This window comes from Neopsephotus bourkii, unplaced genomic scaffold (assembly GCF_033783945.1).
Source record: "Neopsephotus bourkii isolate Nb327-2 ecotype Australia unplaced genomic scaffold, CSIRO-AGI_Nbou_v1 NB_53, whole genome shotgun sequence".
Lineage (NCBI taxonomy): Eukaryota > Metazoa > Chordata > Aves > Psittaciformes > Psittacidae > Neopsephotus > Neopsephotus bourkii.
In genome coordinates, this window is record NW_026900570.1 from 617,502 (window position 1) to 631,870 (window position 14,369).

At 41.6% G+C, this 14,369-nt stretch overlaps 1 protein-coding gene across 4 annotated transcripts in view; it reads left to right on the top strand.

The window, feature by feature from the left end:
• Positions 1 to 14,369, top strand: part of LOC133209774 (sodium channel protein type 5 subunit alpha-like) — a 212,753-nt gene that overhangs the window by 165,311 nt on the left and 33,073 nt on the right. For all 4 annotated transcript variants that reach the window (XM_061348581.1, XM_061348584.1, XM_061348592.1 and 1 more), the window contains 2 exons: positions 5,299 to 5,453; positions 11,707 to 11,880. In XM_061348581.1, the coding sequence (XP_061204565.1) occupies positions 5,299 to 5,453; positions 11,707 to 11,880 (329 nt within the window). The remainder of the gene's footprint in view (positions 1 to 5,298; positions 5,454 to 11,706; positions 11,881 to 14,369) is intronic.

A 14,369-nucleotide genomic window follows, 5' to 3' on the forward strand; every position in this document is an offset into this window, starting at 1 on the left:
TTTTTAGACACCATACAGGTATTGCAGTCCTATTGCATGTACAGATATAAATTAATTCAGTTTGGACAGGGCCTCTAGATTTCAGCTCATCTACCTTCTCGCTCAAGGCATAGCTGACATTGGTGGTAGAACAGGCTGCCCACTGCCTTCGCTTCAAGGCGTCACACCATTATCTGTAGTGACCTCCAAAAGAGTATGTTTTGAGAAGAGTAACAGCAGATAAACAAGAAATGTACCCTTGTAAAACCCTTGGAAGAATAAAATCACCTGGCAGACAGTGGCTTTGTCAGGTGCTTTCTTAATAGCACCCAGATCTAGCACACAAGAAGAAAAGACTTGTATCTCCATCTGTGTCTCAGCTACCCCCATGCTGGAGGTGCTGACGGCAGATCTCTCCCATGCTAGCCCAGAGCTGCACAGTATAAAATCCAGCCATGTGTACTAGTGGGTCAGTGGGGCCAAAAAAAATAAGAAAGGGGTTAAATAAGGAGTGTCTGCAGAGATCATGTTCCCTTCAGCCTGGGGAGACAGCTGGGGTCTCACAAAGGGACAACAGCCAGGCTTGCTTCCTTGCTTGAGCTTACACAACTAGCCAGACCAGTCGTTAGAAACCCATCTTGGCAGTGATATATATATTAAAACCATGTTATGAATACCTGCCTGCTTGAGTTTATGCCGAAGAAGCTACATTTTCTTTGTGTCAAACAAGCAATGCTGTAACCAGCATTCAAAGCTAAGCAAAATATTGGTTTTTATTAAAATTTAATGTGCTAACAATTAGGAACTCCTGAGTAAAGATAGTAACAAAATAACTGCAGTTTGAACACAAGGTACCAGTCTTACTAGACCACAGTATAGCAGAAATTAATTGGTCTTCCTGGTTTATTGAGGAGAATCAGCAGTCCAATCCATCAAAACCATATCTAATTTCATGTAAATTTATATGTATATATTGGTGTGAACAAGCAGTGGATTTATAGTTTTTACTCATAAACCTGAAATCAATAGGCTTGGCTGTCATGCATGCAGGAGGGAGTTTTTGCAGTATAGCTCTCCCATTTATAAAGGCTTCTTTTTCCCCAATGCACCAAGGTAACGCAATCAGATTTAACTCCATGATTATAATGCATTAGGCTAGAAAATGTGAATGAGGAACCAAAGGAATACTTATACAAAATGCATCATAAATTAAATTCCTTCTGCTTCCCTCTCTTCTCCATCCCCCAGTAACTTATTATTGTGGCAGATTCTTAAATAAGAGCTGTCTCTGCCATACCTCCAGTGAGACCACATTTTAGGACATATTGTTAATATTCAGTTTGTGATTGTGCTATAGGGCACCACAGGGACTGAATGGAACAAGTCTCCTGTCATGAAAAACAAACAAAAAGAAAATAACATCATGGTATACTGATGCATTTGGGAAGATTTCGTGGTAAATAGGTCTCTGTTTTGTGAGAAATGGCATGTAATGTTCAAATGTGAATTGAAAACAGATGTTATTCTTGGTCAAGTTGTCCACTGATGCAGCTCAGCACAACATCCCTGATTTAGCAGCAAGTAAGTGGACCCTTATGGGGGGATTTTTTATTGTTCTGTGTTTCTGTTGAGTTGCCTGTTACCCAAAAGGCCATGGTGGAAATGAGTCAGTTTACTCTTCAAAAAAAGTGTAGCTCAACATGATTTATAGTGGCAAAACTAAGTCCTGACTAAATCACAAGGTGTTCAGCTTCTTCTGCGTAACCAGTTCCCTACTAGCATTGATTTCAGGGGGTAGCACAAATCTATTAGACAAAGCAGTACGAGTAATGCTGTTACAAGAAATGCCAAAGGGTCTGTTCCTGCCTTGACACTTGCTGAGCTAAAAAGTGTTAATTAATAGTCTTCTTTGTGTAGATAAAGTAGCTTCCAAAACCTGAAGCTGGGCTCTGCTGATCACCTGCCTTGTTATAGAACCCAGCTGGAGTTTTGATTGCTCAGACCACCACCAGCTCATGCCTTAGACATTAGTATGTTTCTTAAATTTTGATTTCACAGAAATGAAAAAAATGCAACCTATTAGAATGCTGACCAAGGTCAGGTAAACTTTTTTGGTTGGGCTATTTGAAGCTTCCAGTTCAGCATTTAATCTTGAGTCAAGCTCACCAGAACAGTAGGCTACCAGCATTGCAAGAGAGTCCAGAAAAGCACAGGCATGAAATAACAGCCAGTGAGAGAAATCAGAAAATTTGCCCTGCAAATAGAACTTTAATAATTCATTAAAAGACCTGTTTTGGGTCAGTTTTCTTTTTGTCTTTGCATTTTCTTTTTTCCTGTTTGATTTATAGATAGTTAAAAATAGCGTTTCATCTGAATTGCGCCCAGTGTGATTATTCATGGAAGTGCTACTTGACATTCGTAATTGTATCAGAATATGGTCTAAACATTTCTGAATTGGGCCCAATCAAAAGCATGGGATTTAATAGCACTGTGATTTTAGGCTGACTCATCTGAGAAGCTATTTTGGATTTTTCAAGGTATTACTGTCAGTAAGTAGGAATTTTTTTTTCAGGTTGGAATTGCATGAAAGCCATCAAAGAGCATTATAAAAAAAAAAAATATTAGTGGTACTGGCTGGTTTTCTGCCTTAAAAATACCTCTCTGTACTTGAAGATTATCAGATGGAAGCTGACTGAGTCAACAGTATCCTGGTTTTACTATTTTGGAAGTATTTTCCATCACAAATGAAGTGACTTTGGAACTCAGAGTGCCCTGCTCATTAGTATTTAATTTGAAGGTGATCTCTAATTTTAGCTGTGCCTGGTCTCAGGTAATCATGTAGGCTCCCTGTGTTGTGGAAAGACAGAGGAAGAATCCTCCAGGGAATGATTCATCCAGCTGTCTTGCAGTGGGGAAAACCACTTGCTGGAAGATACTAACTTTTTCCAGTGGTACTTCCAGAGCATTTCTACTCCGTAACAGCATGACAGAGCATGTTACTAGCTGAGCCTAGGCATATGCCTGAGACCAAAAAAAAAAAAAAAAAAAAAAAAAGCCAATTATCCATCTAGGAAGTAACTTAGGATAAAAGAGGAGAAAGTTTCTGGACGAATGTTTAAAGTCAGACTGGGGTTTTTTTCCAAATTAAAACTCTTTATGAGAACTAGATAGGCTTGTGGAAAGTTTGTTCTGCTAGAAGCAGTGTTTATTTCCTGTAGAAAGGGGGATTTCTGCTTAACATGAGAAATCCACACTTACGTAGTCAACAGCCTGGTCTTCCTGGTCCAAAGCCGAGTTGACAGTGAGGTGACCAGTGTATCTGCCTAACAGCACGGAGTGTGGACCAGACAACTAAAAGGTAGTAATGACCATACAGGTTGTGGGGTGCAAGTGGTGTAAGAGTCTTCTGGCAGCATTGCTAGGCAGTTCAACTAATTGCCCTCTGCTGGTGGGATTATACTACATCTCTAAGCAGAGCAGCCATACAAGTATGTTAGCTTGTATGTTAGTCCTGGTATCATGCAGTATTGCACAGCTGAAGTCTCTTCCATAAATATGCTTCCTAAAATATACTCAAATCACACACATTACCATCTGTGAGCAGTGTAGCACTTTTAGCTAAAAGTAGTGACTAATATGGCATCCTTTTTTCCCTTGACAAGATTTTTTGGTGTTTAGGACTTAAGTACTTAGAAGTATAATATTCTCCTTCTCTGGAGTGGTTCCTGACCTACCAAGAGGCTGAGAGCTGGTTCTTGTATTACTGTCTTCACCTAACATCATGTCCTGAGTTTGATTAATTTAGTGTATTCCAACTGAGGGTAAGATTTAACTGAATTCAAGAATACAGAAGTAAACCGGGAACTGGTGCATGTCTGTGTGATCCAGGCATTTATTTAGAGAAAACGTAAGGGAAAAGGGAGCTCTGGAAGTGGTTCATATATGAAACATCCTACAATTCTTCTACCTCATAGCAGGGATCTGGGATAATAAAAACTTACAGAAAACGCCAGGAGGACTGCAGCAGACTTAGTGGCTTTCTTCCTCCTGGCAGAGCTTGCTGCCAGCACAACCCCACTTCCAGCTGCTTGGGAATCCCGGCATCCCAAGAGTTGCAGTTGATCTCCTCACATATCACATGCAGTTCAAGCGCCTCAGTTATGCCACCTTGAATTAGCAGCATCTGCTCTCTGCGTAACCTTGGCACTCACCCTCTTTCCTTCCTGTGCTTCCTTGCCTAAATATTATTTCTACTTGCATTACATCACCATAGTGAGATGTACTCCCTTGGCACTTCTGAGCAGTTGTTGTATGCTTCAAAACACTTAGTGACCTTGGCCACCTTTCAGCTATGGAAGCAGTTGGCCTTTGCTTTTTTATTCTCATGATGGGACTCATAATGCTCACTACCTAAGTCTCTTTCTATACAATACATGGATTAAATATAGAGTAAAAACCTTGGGTTTTGAAAATGAAGTAGTTTGTAAGGGTCATTCTCATGAGGAAATGTTGTGAAATTTGAGTCAAATTACTTGACATAAGACTGAATAGCCAGCCTGGGAAAGGACAAGACCTGGCTACCAGAATATTCTCTCACACAAGTTCTTGCACAGCAAACGGCACTGCACATAATATTTGTCACTAAGGTCTGAAAGTGCTGTGAAGGGTCAGTGGGGAACCTGATGTGGACTGGATATCTAAATTTCTGCTGACATCAAAAGGGATTTAACTGCCTAAATACATTTCCAAAGTTGCTCTACTGCCTTGTTTAAGTCCAGGAGATCAAAATCTGCTGCTTCTTTTTCTGCCTGAGTCTCTTCAGCACGTTGGTCCTATCTGCACTATAGTACCTCCGTCCCTCATCTCTTTCATCAGACTGACACTTTTAATCAGTGATTCTAGTGGTATTGTAGTACCAAGAAAATATCCTTCCTTCATTCAAAAGGATACGGAAACTATTGGTAATACCCTGCTAGAGTCATTAGTCCAATCAGGGGTGCTGCCCAAGGTCAGCTAATACAATGTGATCAACCTAGGGCACTGGTCACTTATGGCCAATATATTCTGTATCATTAAAATAATGGGGAGGAATCACTGGAGTGTGTTTTAAGTAATTTTAAATGTTTTTTTTTAATAGAGGAGTGAGAGGGGAAATGGAAGGCAAAGCAAATAGAGGTTGGTAAGAATAACAAGGGAGGAAAGACTCCATACAGCAGCTTATTGCTAGAAGAAATCTTGTTGAGCAGCTCCTTATTGAAGTTTTAAGAATTAAATGTGCTTTTCTAACAATTGCTTTATTTTCATTTTGCTCCTTTTCAGTTTGTGTACGATTCTTCCCATGCTGCTCAGTGGACATCACAAAATTTCCAGGCAAAATTTGGTGGAGGCTGAGGAAAACCTGCTACAGAATTGTCGAACACAACTGGTTTGAAACTTTCATCATATTCATGATCCTGCTGAGCAGTGGAGCCCTGGTAAATGAAACTGTATTTCCTAGCTGGTTGAAAGTGGACATGGGTCTCAGAGAAGGTGTTCTCCAGTTAGTTGTCTCTAAGATCTTATGTGCCCTGATGATGTTATCTCAAAGCAAAGTAAGTCTGGGGCTAAAGCAGGTCTTAAGCTTTTCTGATTTCACCTGCCTTTATCATAAGGTGGGGAACTTTATTCTGTTGCAACATAAATCTGTGACATGCACGTGTTCTGAAAAGCAAATAGCAAATCCTTATGGAAGTCTGTGTCGGGAAGTATCCCAGCGTTATTAATTCAGGGTCCCATAACTTCTCCATGGTAATTCCCAACTGGAAGTTTGCATTTTGCTCCAAGAATGGGTATTGTTTTGGCTTTTTTTTAGCACAGTTTCTATCCAGCAAAGCAAAATCATGAAAGACACAGGGGGCACTGAATCAGTGCTACCGATGAAGTTTGTGGGTCCCAGTCATGTTTTGAATTCACCTTAGGATAAATCACTGTACCTTCTCCGCTTCCTGTCTGCATCTGAATGAATGTGTATCTATGGAGGCTGGTAAGTCATTGCCCAAGACTCTGATAAGGCATCCTCTTCTCCTGAGATCCTGCTATGTACTGGGATTATCCTCTCTGTGTTATCACCCTTGGGTTCTTCATAGCAATGGCAGCATATATTTATGTTGCTCATTTACATGTCAGGAATGTCACTGAAGTTGGTGGGATTTCTCCCAGTTTATTATCCAGACATAGAGCAAAGGGGTATCTCAAAAGTTTAGCAGGCTTTGGTTTGGTGGTCACTGATTCAAGGACTGAGAAGCATGTTATATGAGGAAAGGATGAGAGAACTGGGTTTGTTCAGCCTTGAGAAAAGAAGGCCCAGGGGAGACCTTGTCACCATGTTCCAGGATTTAAAGGGTGACTACATCTACAAAGAAGATGGAGACTCCTTTTTTACAAGGAGTCACATGGAAAAGATGAGGGGTCATGGGCACAAGTTATTCCCAGAGATTCCGACTGGATACAAGAGGAAAATTTTTTGCAATGAGAACATTCAGCCATTGGAATAATCTCCCCATTGAAGTGGTGGTCTCCCCAGCACTAGATACTTTTAAGTTTCACCTGGACAGGGTGCTGGGCCATCTATTCTAGGTAATGCTTTACCTAGAAAGGTTGGACCAGATGATCCTTGAGTCCCTTACAATCTGGGATTCTATGATTCTGTGATTTTCTTCTCCATAACGGAGTAAGGAATACACCTGTTAAATACACCATATCTGGACAGTCTACTTTGTATTTCTGGAGGTCAGGATTAACTTCAACCAAACAGATGAATCTGCCTTAAGTAGTGAGAGGACTATCACAGTATCACAGTATCACAGTATCACAGTAGGTTAGAGATTGGAAGGGACCTCAAAAGATCATCTAGTCCAATCCCCCTGCCGGAGCAGGAACACCTAGATAAGGTTACACAGGAACGTGTCCAGGCGGGTTTTGAATGTCTCCAAAGAAGGAGATTCCACAACCTCCCTGGGCAGCCTGTTCCAGTGTTCCGTCACCCTCACTGAGAAGAAGTTTCTTCTCAGGTTTAAGTGGAACCTCTTGTGCTCCAATTTGTACCCATTACCCCTTGTCCTTTCATTGTTTGCCACTGAGAAGAGCCTGGCTCCATCCTCGTGACACTCCCCCTTTATATATTTATATACACTAATAAGGTCACCCCTTAATCTCCTCCAAACTATAGAGACCCAGCTCCCTCAGTCTTTCCTCATAAGGGAGATGCTCCACTCCCTTAATCATCTTAGTTGCCCTGCGCTGGACTCTCTCCAGCAGGTCCCTGTCCTTTTTAAACTGAGGGGCCCAGAACTGGACACAATATTCCAGATGAGGTCTCACCAGGGCAGAGTAGAGGGGAAGGAGGACCTCTCTCGACCTACTAACCACCCCCCTTCTAATACAACCCAGGATGCCATTGGCCTTCTTGGCCACAAGGGCACAGTGTCGGCTCATGGTCACCCTGTCGTCCACCAGGACCCCCAGGTCCCTCTCCCCTACACTGCTCTCTAACAGGTCGTTCCCCAGCCTATACTGGAACCTGGGGTTGTTCCTGCCCAGATGCAGGACTCTACACTTTCCCTTGTTATATTTCATCAAGTTATTCCCCGCCCAGCTCTCCAGCCTGTCCAGGTCCCTCTGGATGGCAGCACAGCCTTCTGGCGTGTCAGCCACCCCTCCCAGCTTAGTGTCATCAGCAAACTTGCTGATAGTACACTCAATTCCCTCATCTAAATCGTTGATGAATATATTAAATAATAGTGGTCCCAGTACCGACCCTTGAGGCACTCCACTAGATACAGGCCTCCAACTAGACTCCGCCCCATAGACTACAACTCTCTGGCTTCTCTCCTTCAGCCAGTTCACAGTCCACCTCACTACCCGATCATCCAGACCACACTTCCTCAATTTAGCCGCAAGGATGCTGTGGGAGACCGTGTCAAACGCTTTGCTGAAGTCGAGGTAGACCACATCCACCGCTCTACCATCATCCATCCACCGTGTTATTTCCTCATAAAAGGCTACGAGATTGGTCAAGCACGACTTCCCCTTAGTGAAGCCATGTTGACTGCCCCTCATAACCCTCTTATCCTTGATATGCCTTAAGATGGCACCAAGGATAAGGTGTTCCATCACTTTCCCAGGAATGGAGGTGAGGCTGACCGGTCTATAGTTACCCGGGTCCTCCTTCTTGCCCTTTTTGAAGACAGGAGTGACATTTGCTTTCCTCCAGTCCTCAGGCACCTCTCCCGTTTCCCAAGACTTGGTAAAGATGATGGAGAGCGGTCTAGCAATGACCTCAGCCAGTTCCCTCAGCACCCACGGGTGCATCCCATCTGGACCCATGGATTTATGGATATCCAGATTGCTCAACTGGTCTTTAACCCATTCCTTATCGACTAAGGCAGACCGTTCCGTTGACCTATCTTCATCCGGGGTCTCAGCGGTACAGGGCTCTTCAGGACTGCCTCCAGCAGAGTAGACAGAGACAAAGAAGTCATTCAGTAACTCTGCCATCTCTGTATCTTCTGTCACCAGGGCACCCGTCCCGTTCATCAGCGGGCCTACATTGCCTCTGGTGTTAGTTTTACCTGCCATGTATTTGAAAAAGCTCTTTCTGCTGTCCTTGACCCCTCTCGCCAGCTTTAATTCCAAGGAGGCCTTAGCCATCCTAGCAGCTTTCCTACATCCTCTAGCAGCAGCCTTATATTCTTCCCAAGTGACCAGCCCTTCTTTCCATGACCTGTAAACTCTCCTCTTCCACTTGAGCATACCGAGCAATTCCCTATTTAGCCACGCAGGTCTCCTGACCCTCTTCCTTGACTTCCTACGTGTCGGGATGCTCCGATCACCTTAGAAAGGTGCCTGCTTCTTCTCATTAGAAATAATCTCAGCCAGAAAGCATGATGCAGGATGAGTGGTAAGGTAGAGGATTTACTAAAAAGACCTGGAGAGAGAACAAGCAACAGAAAATATAAACTACATCACAGCGCCACACAAAAGCCAAACACCCTACTGGGCTGTGTAAATAAGCGTGTTCTTCCACTCTAGTTGGCATCAAGGAGGCCTCAGCTGGAGCACTGGCTTCAGCTCTGGGCATTGCACTTTGGGAAAGACATGGGCTAATTGAAGAAACTCCAGAGGAGAGTAGCACAAATTATCAGTGGCCTAAAAAAAGGACAACACAGAAGTAGTGGGTTTATGTAGTTTAAAGAAAGTCTCTGCAGGGAGACAAGGAAGGTGGAGATATATAAATGTTGATGTGAAAAGGAAAGGGATGGATTGTTCTCCAAGTCCACCAGGGATGGGCTGAAATTTCACCCAAGGGATTTTATTATGAAAAGTAAGAGACTGGAAAACTTGGGTAAATAGTAGGCTGCTGAAAATTGTCATCGCTTTGCTGAAATCAATGGAGTCTGACAGTTTTTGCACCAGCTTGAGAATCAGCATGTTAATTTTTTAACACAATTTAGAGGGGGCATGTCACTTGCTATAATATGCTTTAGATGAATACACTTCCTTACATATGTAATTAAAAGTGCCTTAGATACTGAACACTGCAATATAAATCTCATTTAATTTTCATTGCATGCACTCATTTACTTCTTGAGATTTTCAGTTTAGCCAGTGCAATTCTGTATAATGCTGCATTTTCCTACATACAAACACTGCGCTTCAGTATTTGGAGTAGAGACGTTGAAGGCAACAGACAACTTTTTTCTTCTGTTATTCTGGGGTGAGCTCTTCCAAAAACTGAGCTCATCCTGCTACATCCCTGCAACATGCTAAGTTCTTAAAGGGGTTCAAAAGACAGTGTATATTTGTGTGGTAATTAAGCCATCAGAATATATCTATAGCTTACTGCAAAGGATCTGAAAACCCTTCCTATGCATTTAAGCCATAAGCACCCAAACTGGGAGATTGTTTTTTTAATAGTAATTATGGATAACACGCAGGTATCTTGCTTAACTCTTTTTAAACACACAAAGCAAAGCAGAAAAAAATAGCCCTTAATGATGTTTTATATTGCAAAGATTTCATCCATTGGCACTGTGAAAACACGCAAAGCATTGCGGTTTTGTCATTTGGGTAACAGCTCTTGCAGAAGTACAGTGCACCTAAGGCATACAGGTAGCATATTTTTCATCCCTTATTAATCTGCTTCCTGACTCTCAGTGTGTTTTTAGTAGTCAAAATGCAATGTATTTTTTGACAAGTAGTAGAAAATAGGGAGAGCATAGGAGAGAGAAGGAAATCACTTTAAATAGTTTGTTGTTATTTTTGCAGTAATTGCAAAGTACAGCAAGTCATCTGACAGAGTGAGTCCCTACAAGAAATGATAAACTCCCATCTCTCGGTGTATTGTTTTCTGTGTCTTTCTCCAACAGCTCTTTCACACCCTTGAAATATCATTTTTGAAGGCAAGATAGGAGACCTAGTTGCAGTGAAAACGTCACCCCAAAGTGTGAGGACAAATGGACAAGCTTTGGCACAGGCTGCCAAAGCTTTCTTGTCAGTTTAATTACTGTTCCCTGGCAGGCAAAAGAGCAGTGTGACTGCTTGAGTGACAAGTAACACACTTCTTCTATCTCCAGACACTGGGTGTTCGCTAACTTTTCGAAGTTCCTCAGAAAGTAGCTACAGATCTTGAAACATGTAAATGTAGATAATGAAGATGATTAGCACAGACCCTCTCAAATAATGTTGTTTCTCGCTGCTAAGTGCTTTGGGTCACTCAATGGGATGAGAGAAATATATCAAAGCTTGGGTTTTCCGGGCTTCAGAAACACAGGAGCAGCTTGTGTAATGACAGTCATTAGAGTAGCTGGGAAGAAGATTGTAACCACTGCTCAACTTGGAAGCCCCAAAACAGGCCATATATATGCAACCCTGATGCTAGGATCCAGCCTTTTATTTGACATATATTAAAAAGTGAAAGCTAAATTACAAGACAACTTTGTTTTATTTTAGTAGGCGTATTGTTTTATATCTTAAACACTTTAAAAGGGTTATTAAGTTGCTTGTATTTGCTATAGAGACTGAAGGTCTTTTGATGATGCCCTGCTTAAGATTAGTTAGAGAGACAGATGAGATGGGTAGGTAGATACCTTGATCTTTAAAACATAATTGTTCTGTTAAGTGAATAATAATGAGCATTTCTTGAGGCAGATAGCTGTAGCTACCTGAAATGTGGTGGCTGAACAGAAGCCAGGGAACTCTGGCACTCTATAACACAGGCAGGATAATAGCCCAATTTGTCATCATTAGCAATAAGATATTATTAAGGTAACTGTAAGGGTCAGATTCTACCTTCTAAAGACAAGGGTCCTATGCCCTGGGACGTCTGAGATCCCCTGATACGGTGGGACAGCTTGGGGTGGCAACCTGCTCACATAGTCACATTCCCAAATTCAGGGTGCTTAAGGTCTCCTTAAACTCCAAGCATGTCTAGTCATTACAACCAGTAGAGACTGGAGAGAGATATTTAAGCATATGCCCATTATAAGGGAAAACTGAACAGATCTCTGTTAGATAAGCATCAGTCCTCTTTGTGCCTGTGTACTCTTTCTGATGGTAATGTTCAAGTATATCAGAAATCACAGTCAGTATATGATACCCCATCAAATAATATTTCAGACTTGGAGTGCAGCACCCATGCTTTCCAACACACTTTAGGAGAAGTTTTTAATCAATGTTTTGTACTTCCAGGCTTTTGAAGATATTTACCTTGAAGATCGAAAAAACATAAAAACTATGCTGGAATATGCTGACAAAATATTCACTTACATCTTTGTATTGGAAATGCTCCTGAAATGGGTGGCTTATGGCTTCAAGAAGTATTTCACCAATGCCTGGTGCTGGCTTGACTTCCTTATTGTAGATGTAAGTATCATTTTGGAGCTACAATTCTTCTTGTATTGGATTTTATAATGCGTAAATCTGGCAGCTTTGTGTTTGCAAAATGACAACTGTCACTTTGATTCTTAACAATAATCCTAGGCAAAGCTTAAAGGAGGTCTTGATATGTAACTGTGCCTTCCCATGAATCAGCCTGCCAGAGTGGAGAATACCTCTTTGTCTCATGACATAGAGGTGTTACCCTGCTAATTTGAGTCACATTTGCTTCTCATCCCTAGGAACTTGTTGTTTCTTTTAGCATTTAACATCTTACTCCACACTCACAGCTAGCACAAGGTCCGGTTACCTCTGACTGCTCCACACATGACCTCGACACACGAGTCTTTCAGCAGCTTAGAGAAGTTGTCCTTGGCGTAGTTTCCCAGCAAGGCTGCCAGCGGCATGTAACAGTATGTTCAGTACTGTCTCCAAAGTATTTACCAGTGAAGGAGTCCAGCAAAAGGTGTCAACAGTCCTCTTGTCAAAATGATTTCACTATTACAAAACCTTACAAAATACTCCAAGTCCCTGGAATATCACAAAGCATAGTTCTCCTACAAGGATAATCTGTGAAAGCAAGTAATAGTTGAACAAAGGGAGCTGATGCCCCAGGAGCGTTGCTAGTACCAGGCATGTCCCCTCTGAAGTTCCACATTGCCTGAATGAGGTTTAACCTTTCATCACAGTGTATCAGGAAGGAAGAAATTATCTCCCTGAGGCCATTTCTTACTAGCTGGAGGTTTTAATGTGGAAGGCTGGCAGAGCGTTGCCATGCTTGTATAACTTATTAAACTTTTGACAAATTATTTTTCCTCATTTTATATCTGAACCTTGACTCAAGGGAGAACTACATTTTTTTTTGGCCCCAGTCCAGGAAAGCACTTCAATGGGACAATTTACTTGTTTGAAGTTATGGACATTTGTAAGTGCACTGCTGGATCAGAGCCTTTGGAAGCTTCTCCAGAGCTTTAATAAATTGATTTATGAAAAGGAAGTTATTTTCATAAATTGTAGATCATAAATTCCTCTTTGCATGCATGCTTGGAAACCTCTTAAAGGGAAGGTACTCATTTTCCGCAGATTAGCTTCAACAGAAGAGGAAGGCCTGGTTTAATTAACTAACCACAACATTGGAAACCATCAGTTCCTAAGTTACAGGCCAATCCCAAACACTGTGTCTACTGTGGTTTAGGTTGAGTGCCACAGCTTTTCTTTCCTGGTTTCTCCATTTGTAAAATGGGACTAATAGGACTCACCTGAAGTATTGCATTGGCTTCCAGTAATTTGTTAGTGGAGTTATTGTTGTAATGAGCTTCTGAAGACTAGAAGGGCTGGATGAGGGCTGAATATTGTCACAACTGTATGTTTGGAGCTCTGCTGCATCACTAACAGTTTGAAATGAGTTCCATACTTGTTATAAATACATGTTTTGTAGCATGACATTGAATCAATACCAAAGAGACTAAAAAACAAAGCTAAATTCTCTCCTCTGAAAATAAAACCGCTTGGAACAGGAGCTACACAAGAATGTAAAGTCAGTATGTAAGCCTGAAATTTAGCTACATGTATGCCTTTTAATGGTGGGATTTGTAACTCTAATGACTGTAGAAGCAGCCACAGGTTGGCTGGAGAAAGGGGCTACACCTTTCTTGCCACACATCCAAGAGCATACATGGCATAAAACAGTGCCATAGGGGAAAGGGGACCACGGGTCCCTGGGATTTGTCTTATCCCCAGAAAACCCACCAAGAGCCTTCTTATTGACCCAGCATTTTTTAATTGTCTTAACTCACATTTAAGTTGGTTGTGCAGGCTTTCAATCTAGCCAGAAAGTTAACTCACCCTTGAGCTGTTTTAGTTATTGATTGACTCTAGGAAATCGCTTGCCCTTTAGTGTTCTCTGAATAAAGCTTTTCCCCATGCCCCATTCTTTTCTTCAAAGGCATTTCCCTATGCTGATCATGAGAACCTGGTACTATATTTTTAGCAGGTTTAACATGCTTTTCTCCTACCCTATTGCTCACAGCCCCTGCCACTCTGAATTGGCAAAGTAACATGCTGTCATTTCTCCTGCACACTTTTTACTTCAATTTGCATTTTCTTTTTGGTCCTTTGAGAACCAAATCACTGCAACTGAGCTGCAGAAGGGACTGAATGGGTGAATTAGCTGCTCCAAAAGGAGCAGATGAATCACTTGTATGATTTTCTCAAATTTATTTGTTTAAAATTATTCACTTAAAAAATCCTGATCTGCAAATTATTCATTAGCAGTTTGGTATTAGTATTCAAACTTCAAGCTGTGATGGCTGATTTTTCATTGGACATGTGAAACCATTTATCATCTGTGTTTTCTCATTGTACAAATGCAACTCAGAATTCTTTTTGTGTTGTGAATAATTCATAAAACCAGCCCAAAATTTGCAAGTATTCACTGTTTCTAAATGGGAAGTGAACCCAGAGAGGGTATAAGCATT